The 18561-nt window shown below is 49.3% G+C and overlaps 1 protein-coding gene across 3 annotated transcripts; it reads right to left on the bottom strand.

Annotated features, from left to right (window-relative positions):
• Nucleotides 1-1736: 1736 nt before the first annotated feature.
• Nucleotides 1737-18124, bottom strand: LOC121672232 (cas scaffolding protein family member 4-like). 3 transcript variants are annotated; one of them, XM_042044815.1, is made up of 7 exons: nt 16918-18124; nt 10305-10712; nt 7025-7129; nt 5939-6088; nt 4087-5424; nt 3257-3316; nt 1737-2631 (listed from the first exon to the last, which is right to left on the bottom strand). In XM_042044815.1, the coding sequence occupies exons 1-7, from the start codon at nt 16921-16923 to the stop codon at nt 2218-2220; spliced, it is 2481 nt and encodes an 826-aa protein (XP_041900749.1). In that variant the 5' UTR covers nt 16924-18124; the 3' UTR covers nt 1737-2217. The 3 variants fall into 3 exon arrangements, with proteins under 3 accessions (XP_041900749.1, XP_041900748.1, XP_041900750.1); XM_042044814.1 differs by lacking the exon at nt 16918-18124 and having other exon boundaries at nt 10305-11415; XM_042044816.1 differs by lacking the exons at nt 3257-3316; nt 16918-18124 and having other exon boundaries at nt 10305-11413.
• Nucleotides 18125-18561: the final 437 nt, after the last annotated feature.

Here is an 18561-nt window from a genome sequence, read left to right as displayed (position 1 = left end):
GACTTGTGCAGAGCCACAAGGTCCCCCCGGAGCCTCCTTTGCTCCAGCCTGAGCCCCTTTCCAGCTCCCTCAGCTGCTCCTGGGGCTCCATTGCCTTCCCAGCTCCGTTCCCTGCCCTGGACACGCTCCAGCCCCTCCGTGCCCTTCTTGTAGCAAAGGCCAGAACTGGACACAGCATTCGAGGTCCCTCAGCAGGGCCAGTATAAGGGACACCCACTGCTCCTGCGGCCACACCACGGCTGGGACAGGCCGGGTCCCCCTGGCCTCCTGTCCCGCTGGCCTCCCGTCCCGCCGCTGTCACCGGCACCCCCGGCTCCATTCCCGGCTTCCCAGCCCCTCCTTCCCCAGCCCGGAGCTGTTGTGACCGCAGTGCAGGACCCGGCCCTTGGAATTGCTGAAGCTCATGTCCAAACTCCTCCACAAGACAAAGAACCCGCACTGCAGCCGCCACCAGCGCCACAGCGCACACAGAGCCCAGCAGGCCCGGCCCCGCCGCTGCCCCGACGCTGCCCCGACGCTGCAGCGCCAGGAGCGCCATGTCCGGCTCGCAGCACCGCGGGCCGGGCCGGGGCTCTCTCTCCTCGCAGCCCCCCACACACGGAGCCCCTTCGCACCTTCTCGACTTTGCGGGGCCCCTTGACCAGCTCGTGCCGCTTAGGGATGGTGCCGCCATCGCACCCCATCGCGCTTCCGGGTTCTCCTCCGGCGTACTTCCGGCTGCGCCGCTCCACTTCCGGCGCACCGCAATGACGACATCACTGTTGGTTAGCAACGGGAGCTGGGGGCGCGGCCACCGGCACCGGGCGCGCCGGGCGATTCCATCGCACCGGGAGCGGGGGCGGTCGGAACGTACCAAGCGAGCACGAGGGGGGAGGCCAGGGGGATTTCTCAGCACCCTTCCCGCCCCTTTCCCGCAGGTTTATTCCTTGTTTTCATGAGGAAGTTCCTCGGGACACCCATTTCGGGAGGATTTACGGCCAAACGAGGCGCTGCCGAGACGGTTCGGGCTGGCGGGGGCACTGAGAGGGCGCGTCCCGCCCTCAGCAATGTCACGGACACGGGTGGTACCGGGAGCGAGTTTAATCCACACGCACAAATTCAGCCGGGATGCAAACGCTGCACTGAGTGTGCGAACAGCGATAGTAACAGGGACTCATGTGGGCGATAAATCACGCCAGAAACACGGGGGTGACAAGGAAAACTGCAGCGAGAGGATGCTGAGAGGGGAGCGGGGCCCCGCGGCTGCTCAGGGCGTTCTTTGTCCCTTCTGAGGGCGAACATCGCCTTGGCCTTTCGCGTGCAAACCGTGAATTAAATTAATGAAGAGAGCTACAATTGACACGGATGTAGCCGGGCCCTGCCCGTGCCGCCGCAGGGTCTTTGTCACACCCAGAAATTTTCACATCTAGAAAATTGGGGGATAAAGTTCAAAAGCTGTGCTGCCCAAGGCAGCAAGGGCTGGGATGGAGCCTTGGGAGCCTCCCCAGCGCTGGGTGTAACTTGCTGGGATTCTAGCAGGGAGTAACATCACCTTTCCTGCTGTAGGAAGAGCTTGTCCAAAGGCTCTGCACATTTAGTGACTGAAATAAATATTTTCCCTGCTGGAGAAATGCTCCAGCAGCTCTGGGCTGTGACAGAGGCTGATGTGCTCCCTGTAGATTTATCAGGAGTCAAGACTTGTCCCAAAGTTTTCCTCTATGCTCAAATACCAGCCTGGAGCATTTCCCATTGACACCTTGGCCAGATTTTGTACTGTGTTGTATTTGTATATTAAACCCAAAAATTAGCTTTGCAGCTGTGTAAAAAAACCCTGTAATTACAAATTTTGAGTAAAGTCCTCAGGAAACAGTCGATACTGGGATATCATAAGTTACAAAACATTGTGCAGCTACATTTAAAGAGAGACTTTACATGAATAGAAAAAGAAATAAAAAAGGAAAATACATTTATCTGACATACATAGAGAACAAAAAAAGAAGAAATCAGTCCGATAATCAACAACTTTTGCTCCAATACACAGCAAACATTCCCACCCAGTCACTGTGACAATGACATTTCCAGGTGGGATGTGAACAGTGGAGAAGAAAGTGCAGATTTAACTCTTCTGCACCAGCTGCTGTGGGGATCTTCACCTGCTAACAGTGCACCAGCACCCAGCGAATTCCTGGCAGGAATTCTGAGTGCAAATTGGTGTCCAGAGGAGCAAAACCAGGTCCCTCAGTCCATCATGGCTCTGAACTGCTGGGTGTACTTGGCCAGCTCCTCCGTCTGCTCCCACAGCTCCCTGGTGGCCTCTGCGTTGGGATATTTGAGGGCTGCGGTTTTGGTGGCCAGGGCCAGGTTCTTGAGCAGGCTGCAGAAGCGGCTGCTGCTGTGCAGGATATCGCTGCGGGCGTCCCTCTCCTGGGTCTCCTGGCACAGAGAATCCACCAGCTTCTGCCCCACCATGATGATGAGTTTGCTGTGGGAGATGAAGATTTCGGGCGGCTGCTGGTTGCGGAGGCTGGTGGTGAACACCCCGATCGCCTTGTGCAGGGCAGCGAAGCACAGCCTGCAGTGCTCTGGGAGGGGGATTTTCCTGCCAAGGTCCTGCCTGCTGGGATTCAGAGTCTTTTTTGCACATGGCAAAACCTGGAGAAAGGGTTAAAATTAAAACAGATTCAGCCTGGTGTCACACGCTGGTTGTTTCTTTGGTCACTCTACCCTAAATTCTTGTGGTCTCCAAATTGCCCCATCCTGGAGCCTTTACAGTAATTTGTCTTTCCATAAAGTGTTGGAAATTCTCCTGATTGCCTTTTTCCCCCCTAAATACAGTTTTAATAATGGATAGCACACAAAGTGCTGCAGCCAAACACCAATCCTTTACACGGTCTGGGCTTGAAGCTTTAAAATAATAGAAAACATTGATCTTTAATGGACTTAATCAGGGTTATGAATGATAAAAATTCACAAAACAAGAGGCAATTTTGTGCCAGTGCATGACAAGATATTTTGAAATACTGATTCTCACAGCCTTATCCCAAATGATGCTGAAAGGCAATAAAATGAACAGTATGACTTTAAACTGGAGTTGTTTGTTTGGAAATAAATGTTTTTCACAGGTTTTCAGCAGCAATTCTGGGAAAATGATCTCTGAGAAGCAAATAGGTCTCTTTGTAGAGGTGTGTGTCTGAGTGCAAATTACTCTGAATTTTAGCAAGCACAGAAATCAGGGACTGAAAGCCCTCATAGATAATATTTTCAAAGTCAAAAATACCTTCAGGTCTGACTCTGTACTCTTCGTTGCTACTTCTTTACCTGAAATGACTTTCTGTGCCTGTTACAAATTAAAATGAAAGCAAAGTTGAAACAACTACATAAAGTATTTAAAAATAAATGTGTTCTTCTTTCATGGGGAAACAACTACTTGCTCTGCAGCCTTCACGTTACAGACAGCAATGGTGAATTTATTAGAAGGAGATGTAGTTTTTTTCCTACTAATAATGTGCCCGATCCTGCAAGATTTAAGACTGAAACCAACATCAACAAAACATTTCAACTTAATGTTCCCTAAATTTTACGGACAAGCCAGCATTTCTTAGGAAAACCAAGGGAGGTATTCTTAGTAGGTATTTTAGTAATTCTAAGGAGATTCTAAAAATCACCCAGAATTATTCTAACAAATAAATGTGATAATTCACAGAGTTTGAGTTCTATGCAAGCACGATTTTCATGACACCTCAAGTTAGAGGAAGGAACATCTCTTGTCGTGCCAGAGCCAAACACAATGTAGTGGCAGGAAGAGAACTGTGAGGGAAAAGAGAAGTGAGGACTTGCTAACTCCCAGATAAATCCTATTTCCCAAATGAATCTAAACTGGCAAGATGATAAAAATGTTTTATATTCTCTGTTGATTAAAATTACTGCTCATTGTACACGTGCCATCCAGCACTGTCACAAAATGCTGGATCCATGTAAAGTCTGGAAAACGGGACATAGTGCAGACTGAATGTGGCACTGGTGCAAAGGTAAAAGAGTGCTGGTAGTTCACAGCCTAATATCTGCACAGGGTGAAGAATACAGAGGGCAAATCCCAGTTTCACTGACCTGTAACTGGACATAATCACAATCCTCGGTGGAATTTTCTTCTGGTTTCTCCAAAGGGACCTGGCTTTGGATGGTTTTATCAGGAGCATTTCTCTGGAGTGACTCTATTTCTGCTCTTCTTGGCACTGGGATTTGTTTTGCCATTTTGCATTCTGGGTTCACTTTTGGTTGCTTCGTTTCTTGCTCCTTCTCACTCTTCCTGAAGAGCAGCTTCCCGTTGGCGATGATGATGGACACAAACCTCTTGATATCGTCTGGAATTGTCCGGGCCACCATAACGAAGCGATCCAGGTCATCAGGGTTGCTCTGGGGCTTCCTGAGCACCAAAGCCTCCAGGGACCAGCTGCAGTTGTTGAGAGCTTCCCTTGTTTCTGTCAATATTTTGTAGGAGTTCATGAGGATTTCAAGCTGTTTTTTAATCCTGGCCTGCAGGTTGTTATCAGTGAGGTTGGAGGCATTTCCCTTCAGGCCTTGAGCAAAGGCCAGGAACTCTCCCAGTGACACCTTTATGTGGTCCACTGCTCTGTGGATCTCCTCCAGGCTTTTCTCCAGGTGCTCCTGCAACCTCCACTTGCTGCTCACAAAGATCATTAAGCTGGCAATGGAGCTGGACACTCCGTGCTGCAGCCGAGTCAGGGTCTCGATGGCTTCTTCCAGCTCCAGTTTAATTTCTTGGACAGGCTCTGGCAATGCTGACAGAGTAGAAAACGACTCAGCAGAAGAGCTGGAGGATGAGGAGAGAGTGCTGCTTCTGCTGTCCACACTAGAGACACAAAAAGGGTCATTTTCTGACTTGGTGTCCCCAGAGAGCTGTGGAGAAGCGCCGCGTGCTTGGTCTCCAGAGCCATCGCTGTTGTTTTCCATCTCTTTCTTGGGGTGCCCAGCGCTGGGCAAACCTTTGGGAATATCATAAACATTCTCCCCAGAGATCTGATTCTCAGCCTTGGGGGCCAGGAGACTCAGGGGCACCTCACAGCTGCCGTTCTGTGGCAAGGGGAGCGCATCCCGTGAGGATGGAACGTCGTAAAGGGGGATTTCTGGAAGGGTTAATTTCCGCTGGCTCGGTGGAATGTTGTATAACTGTGGATTTCCAGCCTTGGCTTCCGTGGTTGTGGCTGGAGCCTTGTACCTGGCTGGGGGTATGTCATACAGCACCTGCTTCTCCACAGACTGGCCAGGAGGGTTTGCTTTGAATCCGGAATTTTCAGGGGATACCGGAATATCGTAGATCCATTCGGATTTCCGAGGGTTTGGCAAAGTGTTGTAATGGCCCCGGCACTTTTTCTGAGATTTATTTTCTGAGTCATTGAGTTCTCTTTTGGGAGGGACGTCATATAACTGCAACAGAGCACAGAGGGCTTAGAAACCATCTTTTTAAACAAGAATGAGAAACAGAACTCAGTTCTCAGAGCACTTAAATGTGTGCAACTCCCCTGATGTCAATGGAACAGCACCATGAAAAGGCTACCTCTGTTTTTTATTTTCTAAAATGCACAATCTGCACATATGAAAGGTAAGATATTTGGAGCACAGGTGATTAGATCATACAGCAAAGTCCCCAGCCAGTGAAATCTGTAGACACTTGATTTTTTCCCATTCACATGCACACCCTGGCAAACAATAAATCACCAACAGACACCACTGGCTCTGCTCAAACACCTTCAATGAATTTAAATTTTGACTTGATACAGATCTGTGTGTGTACAGCTGGAGTCCAAGCTGGAAAAGGAAAGTTCAGGACCATTTGTTGTATAAGAAACAGTGGGGAAGGGATGGGAAACCTGCCCCTGCTCCAAGCCAGGCATCCCAGCAGTGACAGATTATTCTCCTGTGTCCACCAAGCCTTACTCACATTGCCTGCTGCTGAGTCCTTCTGGCTGCCAGCTCCTGCTTTCTCTGGGTTGGAGGGGATGTTGTAAAGCTGCTTCTGCTCCTCCTGGAAGCTCTCAGTGGATCTGCCCAGCAAGGAGCCCTTCTGTGTGCTGGGGGGAGTGGCACTGCTCTGCTCAGAGAGGAAAAAAAAGGTTTATTTGGATCCTTTTTAGAGCCCACTGGGGCCTTGAGTGAGATGAAAGGCTTTGGGCCATACTTGAGTAGGTTTGGGTCTGAGCAGGGATCAGCCCCTCACACAAGGCAGGTGACTCCAGGAAATCTGTGGATAACTTGATAATAATGGACTGGGCTCAACCCTGCACTGCCAGGGAGCAGCAGCGGTGTGGGGAGGCTTCCTGGACATGCTCCAGTGCCACGCACACCTTTGTGTGGGAGGTGACAGCACAGGGCTGGGGGCTGGTGCCTGCCCCATCCTGGTGACCTACACAGGCTCAGAAGTGGAGGAAATGTGACATTCACCGCCCTGTCCCATCCTGGTGACCTGCACAGGCTGAGGGGTGGAGAAAATGTGACATTCACTGTTCCCAGGGGAGTGGGACAGTACCGAGGGCAAGATTGTGTAACAGGACACGTCACGGTGACATGACCAAATCCAGGGCATGTTTTTCCCAGGAGGTGGGTGGTGGGGGTGACATCTAATTTCTTGTTGAATGTGCACTTGTGACTCTTCTCTAAACATCCCCAAATCACCCCGACCAAATGACACCCCACATTTCCTCGTGGATTTCAAGGCAGAGAGGTTTGCACTCTAATTCTGAGAATTCAGTAAGACATCAGTACTGTCAACCTCTCTGCCTTGGAGTCCACGGGGAAATGCCTTACTAACAGAAAAAATGGAAATGTTTATGGGAAATGGACCAGATTTAAGACACACTGCTCTAAATTTCTAAGAAACTCAGGCGAACTGAGGTTTTCAGCTAAAAAATAGATGTTTTTCTTCCCAATTTTACAAAAAGCCGACAGGGTGGCAGTAGAATTGACCTCCAGATCTATTCGGAAGTGCTCTGGGGTGCCAGCTGCAGGGAGGGAGCGGGGCAGGACTCACCTGTGTGAGCAGGGACCCGCGGCGCTGTGCGGAGGGGACATCGTACACCTCACCCCTGATGTTTGGGGCTGAAGCCCGGCAGGCTCTCGGCAGAGTGAACAGGTGCTTGGAGGGGAGCAAAAACAATTATCATAAAACTGCATTGGCAGGAAGCTCAGGACAGCTCTGAAAAGTCATGTAGCTGGATAATCCACTGTTGGAGTATCACTCTTAAGTGGTAAAAACCTTCAGCTCTTCACTGAAGGTGAGAGACAGAAAGTGACCTTACAAGCAATAGGATGTTTATTCCCAAATAATTCTCCTTTGCCAGCATTTCTGCTACATTTTAGATAAGATCATTACTGGGACATGCATATCAAAGACAATCTGCCTTACTAACTGTGGGACAGAAAAGATTTGGAGAAAATCCAGCTGCAGTTATCACTGAAATCTTTAGACTGCCAAAAAGCAGAACCACTTAAAAAAGGAAGTGGGGAAATTTCGACTTCTCCAAGCCCACAGAGTCATTGGGTCAAGCCAATTTAATGTAAGAGCAGCAAAAATGTGCAGGCTGAGCATTATTCTGTAGTTATGAAAGACTGACTCATTTAGAAGGAGTAAACCTTGATGTCCTGTCCAGCTCCATAAGCAGGGGAGTCCAATATGGGCATTATATTTTCATCTGCAGTCAGATTCTCTTGTTTGATTAAAACATAATTTGAGCAGCCGTGACCAGATCTGTGGAACAGTTAATTAATGTCACAAAGTATGAATGCTGGGTTAGGACTTTTCTTTTTTAAAATCAACCACCAAAACATGGAATTTTCTTCATCCAGCCTGTCTTTAGCCTGGCTGCCCTCAGCTAATTTATAAATGGGCCATTGCAAACCACTGACCTCCAGAAACAATGCTGGGGTGAGATATTGCACAAAATGATTTCAGACTGCAGGGAGTGATTTCCATCATGTAAGTCCTGCAGCAACTAAAGTTAGGGGAAATATGGTAGAGGAGGAAGACTGCAGCTTCACTCTGCCTGCTTCAGCTCTCATCTGAAAACAGGGAATGAGGAGTGAAGACAAATCCCCTTAGTGCTCTGTGATAAAGAATCACAGAATCACGAAATGGTTTGGGTTGGGAGGGATCTTAAAGACCATGAGTTCCACCCCCTGCCATGGGCAGGGACACCTTCCATTAGAGCAGGTTGCTCCAAAGCCCGTTCAACCTGGCCTGGAACACTTCCAGGGATGGGGCACCCTGGGCAACCTGTGCCTGAATACGGGCATCTTACTTGCCAACACAGGCACAACTTCCCTGAGTGAAAGGGCAAAACATAAAAGGTGTCAGGAAAGCCATTCTTAGCCCAGGTCTGCTTCCAGATGGACAAATCTGAGAATATAGCAAGAAGGAAACTCACTGGATATCACATCTTACTCCTTTTTGAAGTCCTTTCAGTGACAGTAGAACCAGAAGGTGCCCTGCGTGTGAGGCAGAAGAGGGGGCTTCTCTGTGGGGTGAAAACACCCAGGCTCTGAGGGATTTCTTTTTGTTTCATTGCTTTCAATCAGCTCCCTCAAAGACTCGGAGTGGCTTTTCCCAGCTGCTCAGAGGACAGCTGAGTATGCCAGGAGCTTTGCCAGTTGTGCCACAGGATCTCTGTGGGATGGTCTGGATCGTTCTGTGCTCCCTGAGCTCCCCTGCCTGGGGACGGCTGGTGACCACCAGGGTGCAGCTGGTGTGGGGACAGCTGGGACACTGTGCCACAGGCAGCCCCGCTCTGAACTTCTGGATAATAATCAGAGGCTGGGACATTTCTTTTTCAGTCTTAGACTAGACACAGCTTAGGTGGATAAATTCATGAAATGAGACAGGGAGAGCCAAGGAGCTCTTCTGCCAGACCACTCATCCACATAATGAACAGATGACATTTTCCACCTGATTTGCTGGCAGAACATGGAAAATTCATGCCAATCTCTGATTCAGTTTGCAAATGGCTCCTTTAGTGTCAGGAATGTGGCGAAATCAGTTCACAGCAAGTGCAGGAGTCTTGTAGCTGTACTCAGTTTGAGTTATGGCTGTGCACTGCAGCTGCAGAGCTGAAAATGAGGTTTTGGTCACCAGGGATGCCCTGAGTTTGTTGTTTTCCAGCACCCACCTGCCACCCAGCAGGAAGCAGCAGCGAGGTTTCCATGATTCGCCTTCTGCACAGCAGGAGGAAAGGTGGCTGAGTGAGCCCCATAAATCAAATGATCATTAAACCAGCCTAAAACACTGGAAAGCTGAATTTTCTTCCTTTTCCTTTTCCAATTAGAATTTCTAATGTGATTTCTGTACACAGAATAAAGAGCCACGCAGGGCTGGAGAGCTCACGGAACTCAACAAAACCTTGCACTTGAACTCCATCCCCACCTGCTCTATTTCCCTTTCATTATGAAACATTCCCCATTCATTTTTTCCTGAAGAAAGCACAAGGTTTTGATCTTAAGACACTTGATGCAACATGTAATCAAAATGTTCCATGTACGTGTTCCATTTGAATGTCAAACACGAGGAGCTGGGAGAAAGAAGAGCCGGGCCAGGGAGCTGTAATGAAACCCTGGAAAATCGGGTTGTTCTCCTCTGTGACTGGGGGCACTGGTGGCTGCTTTCATCCTGCACACCCTGGTCACCATCTCAGCAGCAGCAAAAACGGGCTGGGAGAGAAACTGGTTGAGGGCACACAGCAAAACTTTGTGTCCTGCGTGTCTGACAGGGGCTGCTATTTTGTGCAAGCCTAGTGACTGCCTCGAGCAGCACAAGAGAGAGGCAGCAGCACTCTGAGCTTGCTGAGCTGCTGGAGACACTAAAAACCAGACCAAACCCAGCAATCACACACCAAAGGGTGATTAAAAAAAATTATGAATCATGTTCCTGTGCAGATGGATGCAAAGACCCCACATGTGCCCAGAGGACTGTGGATGGCCGCGTGCTGTGACCCATCAGAGGAGAAAGTTCTGTCTTGTTACTTTAACTTTGTAAATCATTTATAGATTCTCCCAGACAAATGGTATATTCTTTACTTCCTGCCCTATTTTACAGCCTTTTTAAGCTGCCAGAAAGGTGAGGGACTACAGAATATAGACGCTGTCATCTGTTGCCCAGAGCAGCATTTCCCACATGATGCTATAAATTGATGGCGGTTTCCTAAACACCATCATTCTTTTGCTGCAAATTCCACTGTAAATCTCAAGCTTTCTCATTTCCCACTCCCAACGATTGTTTTAACGACAACATCCGTTGTTTGCAGAGCTGTCTTTATTCTCACCTGGTGTACGGAGCGCTTGGTCCTCTCGCTGAGCAGCTGCGCCGCCAGGGCCGGCACCTGGTACACGGCCTGGGCCGCAGCGGCCGAGCCCCTGGCCGGGGCCTGCACCCAGCCCTCCATCTTCTCGTAGGTGGCCGACAGCACCGCGGCCTTGGGCACGGAGGGCACCTGGTAGATGTTGTGTCCCGCTGGCGGCTCCGTGGGCTGGTCACTCTGGGCCGGGGTGGCCGGCAGGAGCTGCAGGCGGTTGGCGGGGGCCAGGCCGTGGCGGCCGTGCAGGGAGCACCGCCACCAGCCCTCGCTGCCCAGCACGTGCCGCTCCAGCACCGTCAGGATGTCCCCCCTGCGGAACGCCAGCTCGTCCGAGCACTCGGCCTTGTTGTCGTACAGCGCCTTGGCCAGGCTGTGCTGGGGACACGAGGACACCGACATTGTCACACCCGCATAAGGGCTCTTTACTTTCCAGCTTGGTGTTTCCACCTTGCTGAGATCCACTTCCCACCTCGAGCTCCATTTAATTCACCCACCCCTTTTCACACTGAACAACCTCTCTGGAGCATCGATGCCAGAGTTAAACTGTTGCCCTTTATGTCTGCTGCATTCAGTGCACTAAAGCAATAGATAATAATAATATTACTGTGATCTATTTCTTCACCTTTTCCCCCAAGGCTCTTGAAGAGCATTGCTAATGTTCATTATTTAGATTCATTATATTAGATTTATGAGCTAAAACACAAGAAGTCCCACGTCAGCCTGAGGAAGAACCTCTTTCCATGGGGGTGGCAGAGCCCTGGAACAGCTGCCCAGGGAGGGTGTAGAGTCTCCCTCTCTGGAGACATCCCAAACCCACCTGGATGCATTCCCGTGTCACCTGCTCCAGATGGCCCTGCCTAAGCAGTAGGGTTGGACTGAGTGGTGTCCAGAGGTCCTTTTCAATCCTAATGATTCTGTGATTACTTATGAACATCCCTATATGAAAAATAGGTGGCTTTCCCATTGTTGTCCTGTGAATTCTTCATCTCATACTTACTCATTACAAGATCATAGAATCATGGAATGGTTTGGGTGGGAAAGGACTTTAAAGATCATCTCATCCCACCCCTGCAACGGGCAGGGACACCTTCCACTATCCCAGGTTGCTCCAAGCCCCATCCAACCGGGTCTTGGATGCTTCCAGGGATGGGGCAGCCAGAGCCTGCAGGTAGCTCTAGTCACCCCAGGTGTTTGTGCAAAGGGTAGAGAAAGCTGTGGAGGCAGTTTGTAGGGTTTTTTCAGTACCAGACAGATTTTGCTTTCAGCTTCAAAATGGGACCGTCTGCTTCCCAGTCAGTGGGACACTGGCTGTGTCTCAGCATGAATTTCTTACCAGAAAGTGCAACTAATGTCCAGAGAGATAGCACCCAAATAGGAAACATGATGCCTTGTATTTTTGTCCAGAGCATTTGCTGTGAAGCAGCAGCTGGCTTGAAGCTGCAGCAGAAGAAACCCAATTTGTCAGCTCAGCTGGTGACAAGGGCCCACTGTTGGCTGCAGGCGTTTCGTGGTCGGGGTGGCCGTGAACAATGGCTTTTTTGTGGGACAAGGGCAGCTGCCAGGGGTGGACAACAGCCCCTTTGGCCTCATGGCCCAACCTGGCTTTTGCCTTGAACATGGGAGTCCACTTCTGATTTGGACAACGCCAAATGTTGGAGCCAGGAATCCCACCCTGGGGCAGGCCTAGGCTCCACATATTAAAAAAAAAGGGAGAACAGCCAACTTTTCCTGTTAGTCATCAATCCTGCTTGATCCTTGGGTTTGGATGCTGCACAGACACACTTCTGAAGGACAGAGCCTCTTCTTCAGCCCTGAGGAGGGTGGGCAGAGGAAGACTCTCCCCCTTTTCCAACATGAAGAGCCTTATCCAGGCACATGCAGGAAGTGGGTGAAAGGCCAGGAAGCCTGCAGGGAGGATCTGAGCCTGGCTGGGGCACACATAGCAAGGCTGCCCTTCCTACTCACACCCACACAGCTGAGAGGAACATTTGGTTCACACTGTGGTTTTAGAAGGCTTCTCAATATTGACACTTCCCCGGACAAGTTTTTCCTGTGGCAGCAGCACACTCAAGATGCTGCTGAGCCTAATTTTATAACCAGAGACACAAACCTTTCCATCAGAGGGGTCCCTCACTCAGGGCACAACACACATTCCTTGGGTTTGGCCAGTAAAGGTGTGCAAATCCCAGGGCCAGCAGCCCCCAGCCAGAGGCCAGGCCAAGGCAGAACATGGTGCCTCAGATTTTGCATTTCTAGAGCTCACACTGGAGTATGTGATCAACACGAACCCAGGGACCTCTAAAATCATCCCAAATCAAGCCAAGCAGGAGATAGATTAATGAATTAATCAATTAATTCATAGGGCATTCTGGAGAACCTGACCTAGCTAGAAAACAGATCTGTTCATGGATCATCTCACATCCCATTCAGAGGGCTGGAATGGAAAAATGAAGACTTTGAGTAGAGAAGTGATGGAAACAAGCTCCAAATTCCAGTAGAACATGAATGAACTGAGAGATTGTCAGACCTCTGACAAGCAGGGTCAGTGGAGCTGTCAAAAAGAAGAGGTTAAAAAGAAAAATAAAAAAACCCCAAACCCCAAAGGTTTTCCCAGCTAAGGCAGGGCTTAATTAAATTCCATGTTTCAGGACAAAGAGCCAATACTCTGGAGTTGGAGAGCACATCTTTGCCATCCACTCCTGGTATTTCAGTATTTCAGCAGAGTGCACAGCACACAGGCAGAAGCTGCAGGAGGTGGGTGCCTGCTCCCACCACGTCTGTCTGCAGGGTGAGGTTATCTGCAGTGCAGGCTCTGCATCACCCAGCGTGGGGCTGTGTGCCAGAGGCAGGCCCTGGCTGCACTCCCGGCTCCCCGGGGCGTGTGTGAGGGATCGCTGTGGCAGCCCCTTCCCCTCCGTGAGCAGAAGCCTCCCTGACCTGCCCGTGACTGTAAACAAGCGCTGCATTCCCAGGATGGCAGAGCCCTGAGGGATGCTCGGCGAGGAGGGGGCTGTGCTGGGAGGGCAGTGGGAGCTGCATTTCTGGCTGTCCAGTGTGTCCTCCCCGGCCAGGGCTTGTGGAGCTCTCTGGTGCTTTGTGTGTTGTGCCCTTAAATAACAAACGTGTAAAAAGCACTAAAGCAACACAGGCGAGGTCAAAGTGATTTTCCTTATTTGCTTGCTGCTTCATCCCCATCAGCAGCCTTGTAAAACTTTTCCTAAGATAAAGAACATCCTAAAAGCCCAAAACAAAGCACCTTGAGAGGCAGTGCTGGGACTCTGCTCTCACTGAGAGGGTTTTAACGAGCTGGTGACAGAGCACGGACCTAGAAAAGAGGAAAAAAGTGTCCCCTGCAGCCCCTCCCCGAGGCACCGGGACCCCCGAGCCCACAGCCACCCGAGGGCAAAGCAAGTGGGTCACACACTGAAGGGATTTACAGAGCAGGGTCTCCGGAAGAGCTTCACTTCAAAAGCTTTCGTGTAGCTGGAAGTGCATCTCCTTTACTGGACTGTGGCTCAGATGTGGAGAGAGTAATTCCCCCCCAAACTGGACTTTTCACATCTTTGTTGTTTGCACTGGTCCCTCTATAAAACCTGACAGCCCTTGGGAATCATAGGAATGAAAGCTGCTACCTCATGTTTATTAATGGAGAAATTGTAATTAAGAGCAGTAAAGCTGATGAGGGCACAGTTCTATAATGTCAAATTCTACACCCTCAGACTGACATCTGTGCTCTGTGTACACAATAGATACTGATGCTAAGGAAAAAACATCCCACTGTTACTAAAATCTCCTGATCCCTCTCCTATGCCAAGCCTTATCCTCAGCCTACAGGACTATGCAAGAGGAAAAAATAACCTTATAAAATATACACAAACATTGCTAGAAAAATCCAGGTGATACCCAGTGATTTACAGCACGTGATAATTTGAGCATCTTGCCCACAAGCCTCACAAAATAATTTCTCAATGCCCCCTTCCCACTCAGTTTGTGTTTGGAAATCTCAATTTACTACCCTTGTATTATTTCATGTGAATGGGTACTGCACTATTTCACAGCATTTCAAATAAAAAAGATATTTTTTCATTTATTGTCTTCAATTTGCTTCTTAAAAACTCCTACTGACATCATGTAAATAAAGAGACAGTTTAAATCCTGGGAGTTTTCATGGATCAAGAGAAATATTTCTCTTGTTGCACATCAATACACGTGTAAGCATTTTACTGCAGGAAAGTGGGACTTAAAATATTTGAGGAGGAAGAGATACAGCAGTGTCCTGTGTTTGCTAAACAGTGCTGCTCATGCATCAGTGGCACCTCTGACATGTTTACAGAGCAGCTTCCAGTTAATCTCTTCACCTCCCAACATAGCTGGAGAAATAAACATTCTCCATCATCCATTAGCTGGGAACAGGCTTCCATGAGAATTCCCTTCTAAACCCCAGACCACGCTGAGTCACTTAAATTTTGCCCAGTTAATTGTAGAGAGTTCATATCAACATCCACAGGGAAAAGGAGAATTTACCTTGAAAGCTCAAATCATTCTCTACCTGCATGTGCAACATTTCCTGTGACTTGCAGAAGGTCCTTCTGCAATTTTTTTGTTTTGTTTTATGTATTTTGGAAATGTTCAGCTCATACAGGAGTTTTATGTGAGCTTCAAGGAGGAATGAACATCAGGACTTGCTTTTATTGCTTTAATTGATTTGTGGGGGTGGAAGCAGGTGCTGATCAGCAGGTTTTGAATTCTAAATGGTCAGATCAGTTTTGATCAAATACAGAATCACCACTTTAAAAATTCAAGCTTACAACTCCTGCAGCTTCACACAAGGCAGTGCTGCAGAGGTGGGAATTACAAGCTGGAGTTGTGTTCATTTTCCCCAAACGCTCTTTTCTCCACAAATAAAGTTAATCAAATCCTAGCTGTGTTAAAATCTCCAGAAGTGGCAAGTGCAGCCAGGATTTCACGCCACTCAGTTCACTTTTACACGAGTGCTCTCATGCCCACGTTCAAGGGAAGATAAAGCCGCCACTTCCTGCTGTTCCAACCTCTCACCCTGGCTGCATTCCTGGGGCTTGGGTCCTCAAACTTCTTTTCCCCATATGCACCCAATCACTTTAGGTTTCTTTTGACTTTTTTAAACCTTCTAGGATCTTAATTACATCTGAGCACGTTCATTTCTAAACGTGGCTTTACAGATACGGAAAGTCCTGATGAGTGCAAGTGTCCTCCTCAGAGCAGGGTCCTCACCTTCCCTGCTCTCCCTGCCTGTGCATCAGGTGAAACACTGCCAGGGCAGCTGGGCAGGGGAGCAAAAGGCACATTTTTCCTCGGCAGGAGCAAAAGGCACGTTTTTCCTCGGCAGGAATTCCTGCTGTGGGTTCCTGCTGCTGGAGGTGGCCGGGTGCTGTCCCTGCGGCCGTGCCCTTTCTCCATGGCTGTGGCAGCAGTGGAGAGGCCGAGGTCAGGGTGGGGGTTTTTGATTCACAGTGAATCAGCAGCAGCACCACAAAACTCCCAAAGCTGCGGCTTCCTGGGGCTCTCTGGCTGCTCTTATCAGCCCCCACAAACAGCTCTTGTTTTAACCCTGCCCTCTGGACAGCCCTGCAAAGCTCGTGCTTCTGAGCAAATTAATTAAATGCATGGAATAAATTGACAAATGGATGGTTTCTGAATAAATATCACCGAAACTGTAACATTTCTCTGGGCTAAGTGGGTTTTCCACCTGCCCTAATCAGTGGCGTGAATCCCCGCGTGCAGGCAGCAGCTGGACACTGCTCCTTCCCTGTCATTAGCCCAGGACACATGGTGAGAGCACAGCCTGCCCTGCCCGGCTGCCAGGGATCAGCTGGGACCCGCCGAGCCACTCACTTGTGTCACAGCCAAAGCCCCCTGCCAGCACAAAGCCCAGCCTGCGGGCTGGGGGCAGAAACGGTGACAAGCGGCTGGAAAATGGATTTGATCCATCACGGATTCCCCTCCACCAGCAGAGAAAACTGTATTTCCTGAAAAAGAGCACTCCTTTCCTCTTCTGAGCCTCAGTTCTCCTTGCAGGCGGCTCTGCAGGATGGGGCCAGTCCTTACCCTGGAGTGCAAAGGCTTTCCCAGGCTCGCAGAACTCGGACTGAAATTACTTGGCATTTTCCTCATCACAGAGTGACCTCAATTCTTTCAACATTTCCATTTCCCATTTCTAGGAATCAATGCAAAAACATCTTTTTTGAGGTAATATACAGCTCAACTGTTAAGCTCATTTTTTCCAAGAGAATGTGGAAGTGACCCGTCTGGGTCACTCATGATCGTTTTTAATAAGCTTGTTATTACTCAATGTACACAGAACCCACAGAACCGACCCTCACCCTCCTCAGCCACACTGCTGTTCTTGAGAAAGGATTCATTTGGATTATATTTTAAAAATCGGCACCACGTGCTCTGTTAGTGATGTGCAAATCAGCTGAGCACACACACTGCAAAGGGACCCTGCCAGATGCAGATTTGACCCTCTGAACACTACAAATGAAATCAGGAAAGTCATCGAATTAACTGCAGCAGAAAGAAAAAACCCACTATTTACACTGACCTTCATTTTGCTGCCTGTTTCCCTGTTAGTCCATCGCCTGAGGAGGAGGAGGAGGAGGATCTCCCCAGCCCTGTCAGCGGATCAGGCAGCTCTGGAGGGTCTGGCTGGAAGCTGGAGAGGGAAGGCTCAGCCTCTGCCACCTCCTGCTCGCTGGGAGCCCCAGGAAAGCAGCTTTGGGAATGGGGGGAGCTCATTACATAGCAGAATTCTCTCCAGGGAGCCACTGGGCTGCAGCTGGTGATGTGCAGGACACACAGACCCCCCTGCAGGGAGTGTCTGCCCTGCTCTGAACAGAACAGCCAGGGCAGCAGGGCTGGACCAGGAAAAGGATTGGATTTAGAAACATTTTTGCAGCAGCAATTTTTACTCCTGGTTTGTTGTTTTGTTTTGTTTTGATTAACACTAGTTTGAGGTTGGATACACTTTCAACCTGTCTCTTGAAAACTGAACAGATCTCCTTTGTGGTTATTAACCCCCTGCAAAACCCTGCAGAGGCAGAAAACCCGAGGAGGAAAGCCAAATATGACCTGCAGCGGAAGGGTTTTGTTTCTTGGGCTAATCTAAAAAATCCTTGAATGTTATTAAGCTATAGTGTTATTTAAATTATTCATGGTTGCTATTTGCACAGCTGAGTCCAGGTCGTGTTGGTGCACAGGTTTTACCACTTTGGATTTGTGGTATCTTGGCATTTGCAAATTTTTACTGGTTTTGCCTTTGTATGGGCTGGCTTTTCTCTGGTAAAAGCTTCTTCCTTCCTCTTTCCACAGCAGCTTCAAGATTAAATTAGACACTGGCTCCCAAAGCCACAATCATGTAGCTAGAAAAGCCTTGAGTGTCTTGACTAGAAAATGCTGAATTGAAAAGCTTCCTCAACAGAATGTACAGCTCTGGGCTGGGAGCAAACCAGCTGCTGTCCAAAGGAGAAAGGATTCCTGGCAAAAGCAGCCCATTTCAATGCCTGCGTGCTCTTTCTCTTCTTTCTTTTTTTAACATTAGAAGCAGCAGTTTGACCCCCTCAGACACTTCACGCAGGTGATAAAGAGCCATTCCCTTGCTACCCTGGAGTTTTTCAGGTGCTCCAGCATTTGAAAAGATGGAGAAATATCAGCAACAAACCCACATCTAGTGGGGACAGAACTACTTTCAAATACAATTAAACGTTCCCATGAAGGAACCCCAGAGGGAATTCCTGCTATGCAGGGACACCTCCCACTGTCCCAGGCTGCTCCAAGCTCCATCCAGCCTGGCCTTGGGCACTGCCAGGGATCCAGGGGCAGCCACAGCTGCTCTGGGCACCCTGTGCCAGGGTCTCCCCACCTTCACAGGGAATGATTTTTTCCTAATATCCAATCTAAACCTCCTCTCTTTTAGTTTGAAGCCATTCCCTGTGTCCTGTCCCTCCAGCCCTTGGAAATCCTCTCTCTCCATCTCTCCTGCAGCTCCTTCAGGCCCTGCAAGGCCACAGTGAGGTCACCCCAGAGCTTCTCCTCTCCAGGCTGAACAATCTCAGCTCTCCCAGCCTTTCCTCCCAGCAGAGCTGCTCCATCCCTCTGCTCATCCTGGTGCCTCCACTGGGCTCTCTCCAGCAGTTCCACGTCCTTCTGCTGTTGGCCCCAGGGCTGGGGCAGCTCTGCAGGTGGGGTC

The sequence above is a fragment of the Corvus kubaryi genome, unplaced genomic scaffold (genome assembly GCF_017639235.1).
Source record: "Corvus kubaryi isolate FWS band 111438036 unplaced genomic scaffold, C.kubaryi_AGA036_p1.0 45356, whole genome shotgun sequence".
Taxonomy (NCBI): domain Eukaryota; kingdom Metazoa; phylum Chordata; class Aves; order Passeriformes; family Corvidae; genus Corvus; species Corvus kubaryi.
This window is presented reverse-complemented; position numbering and strand designations above follow the sequence as displayed.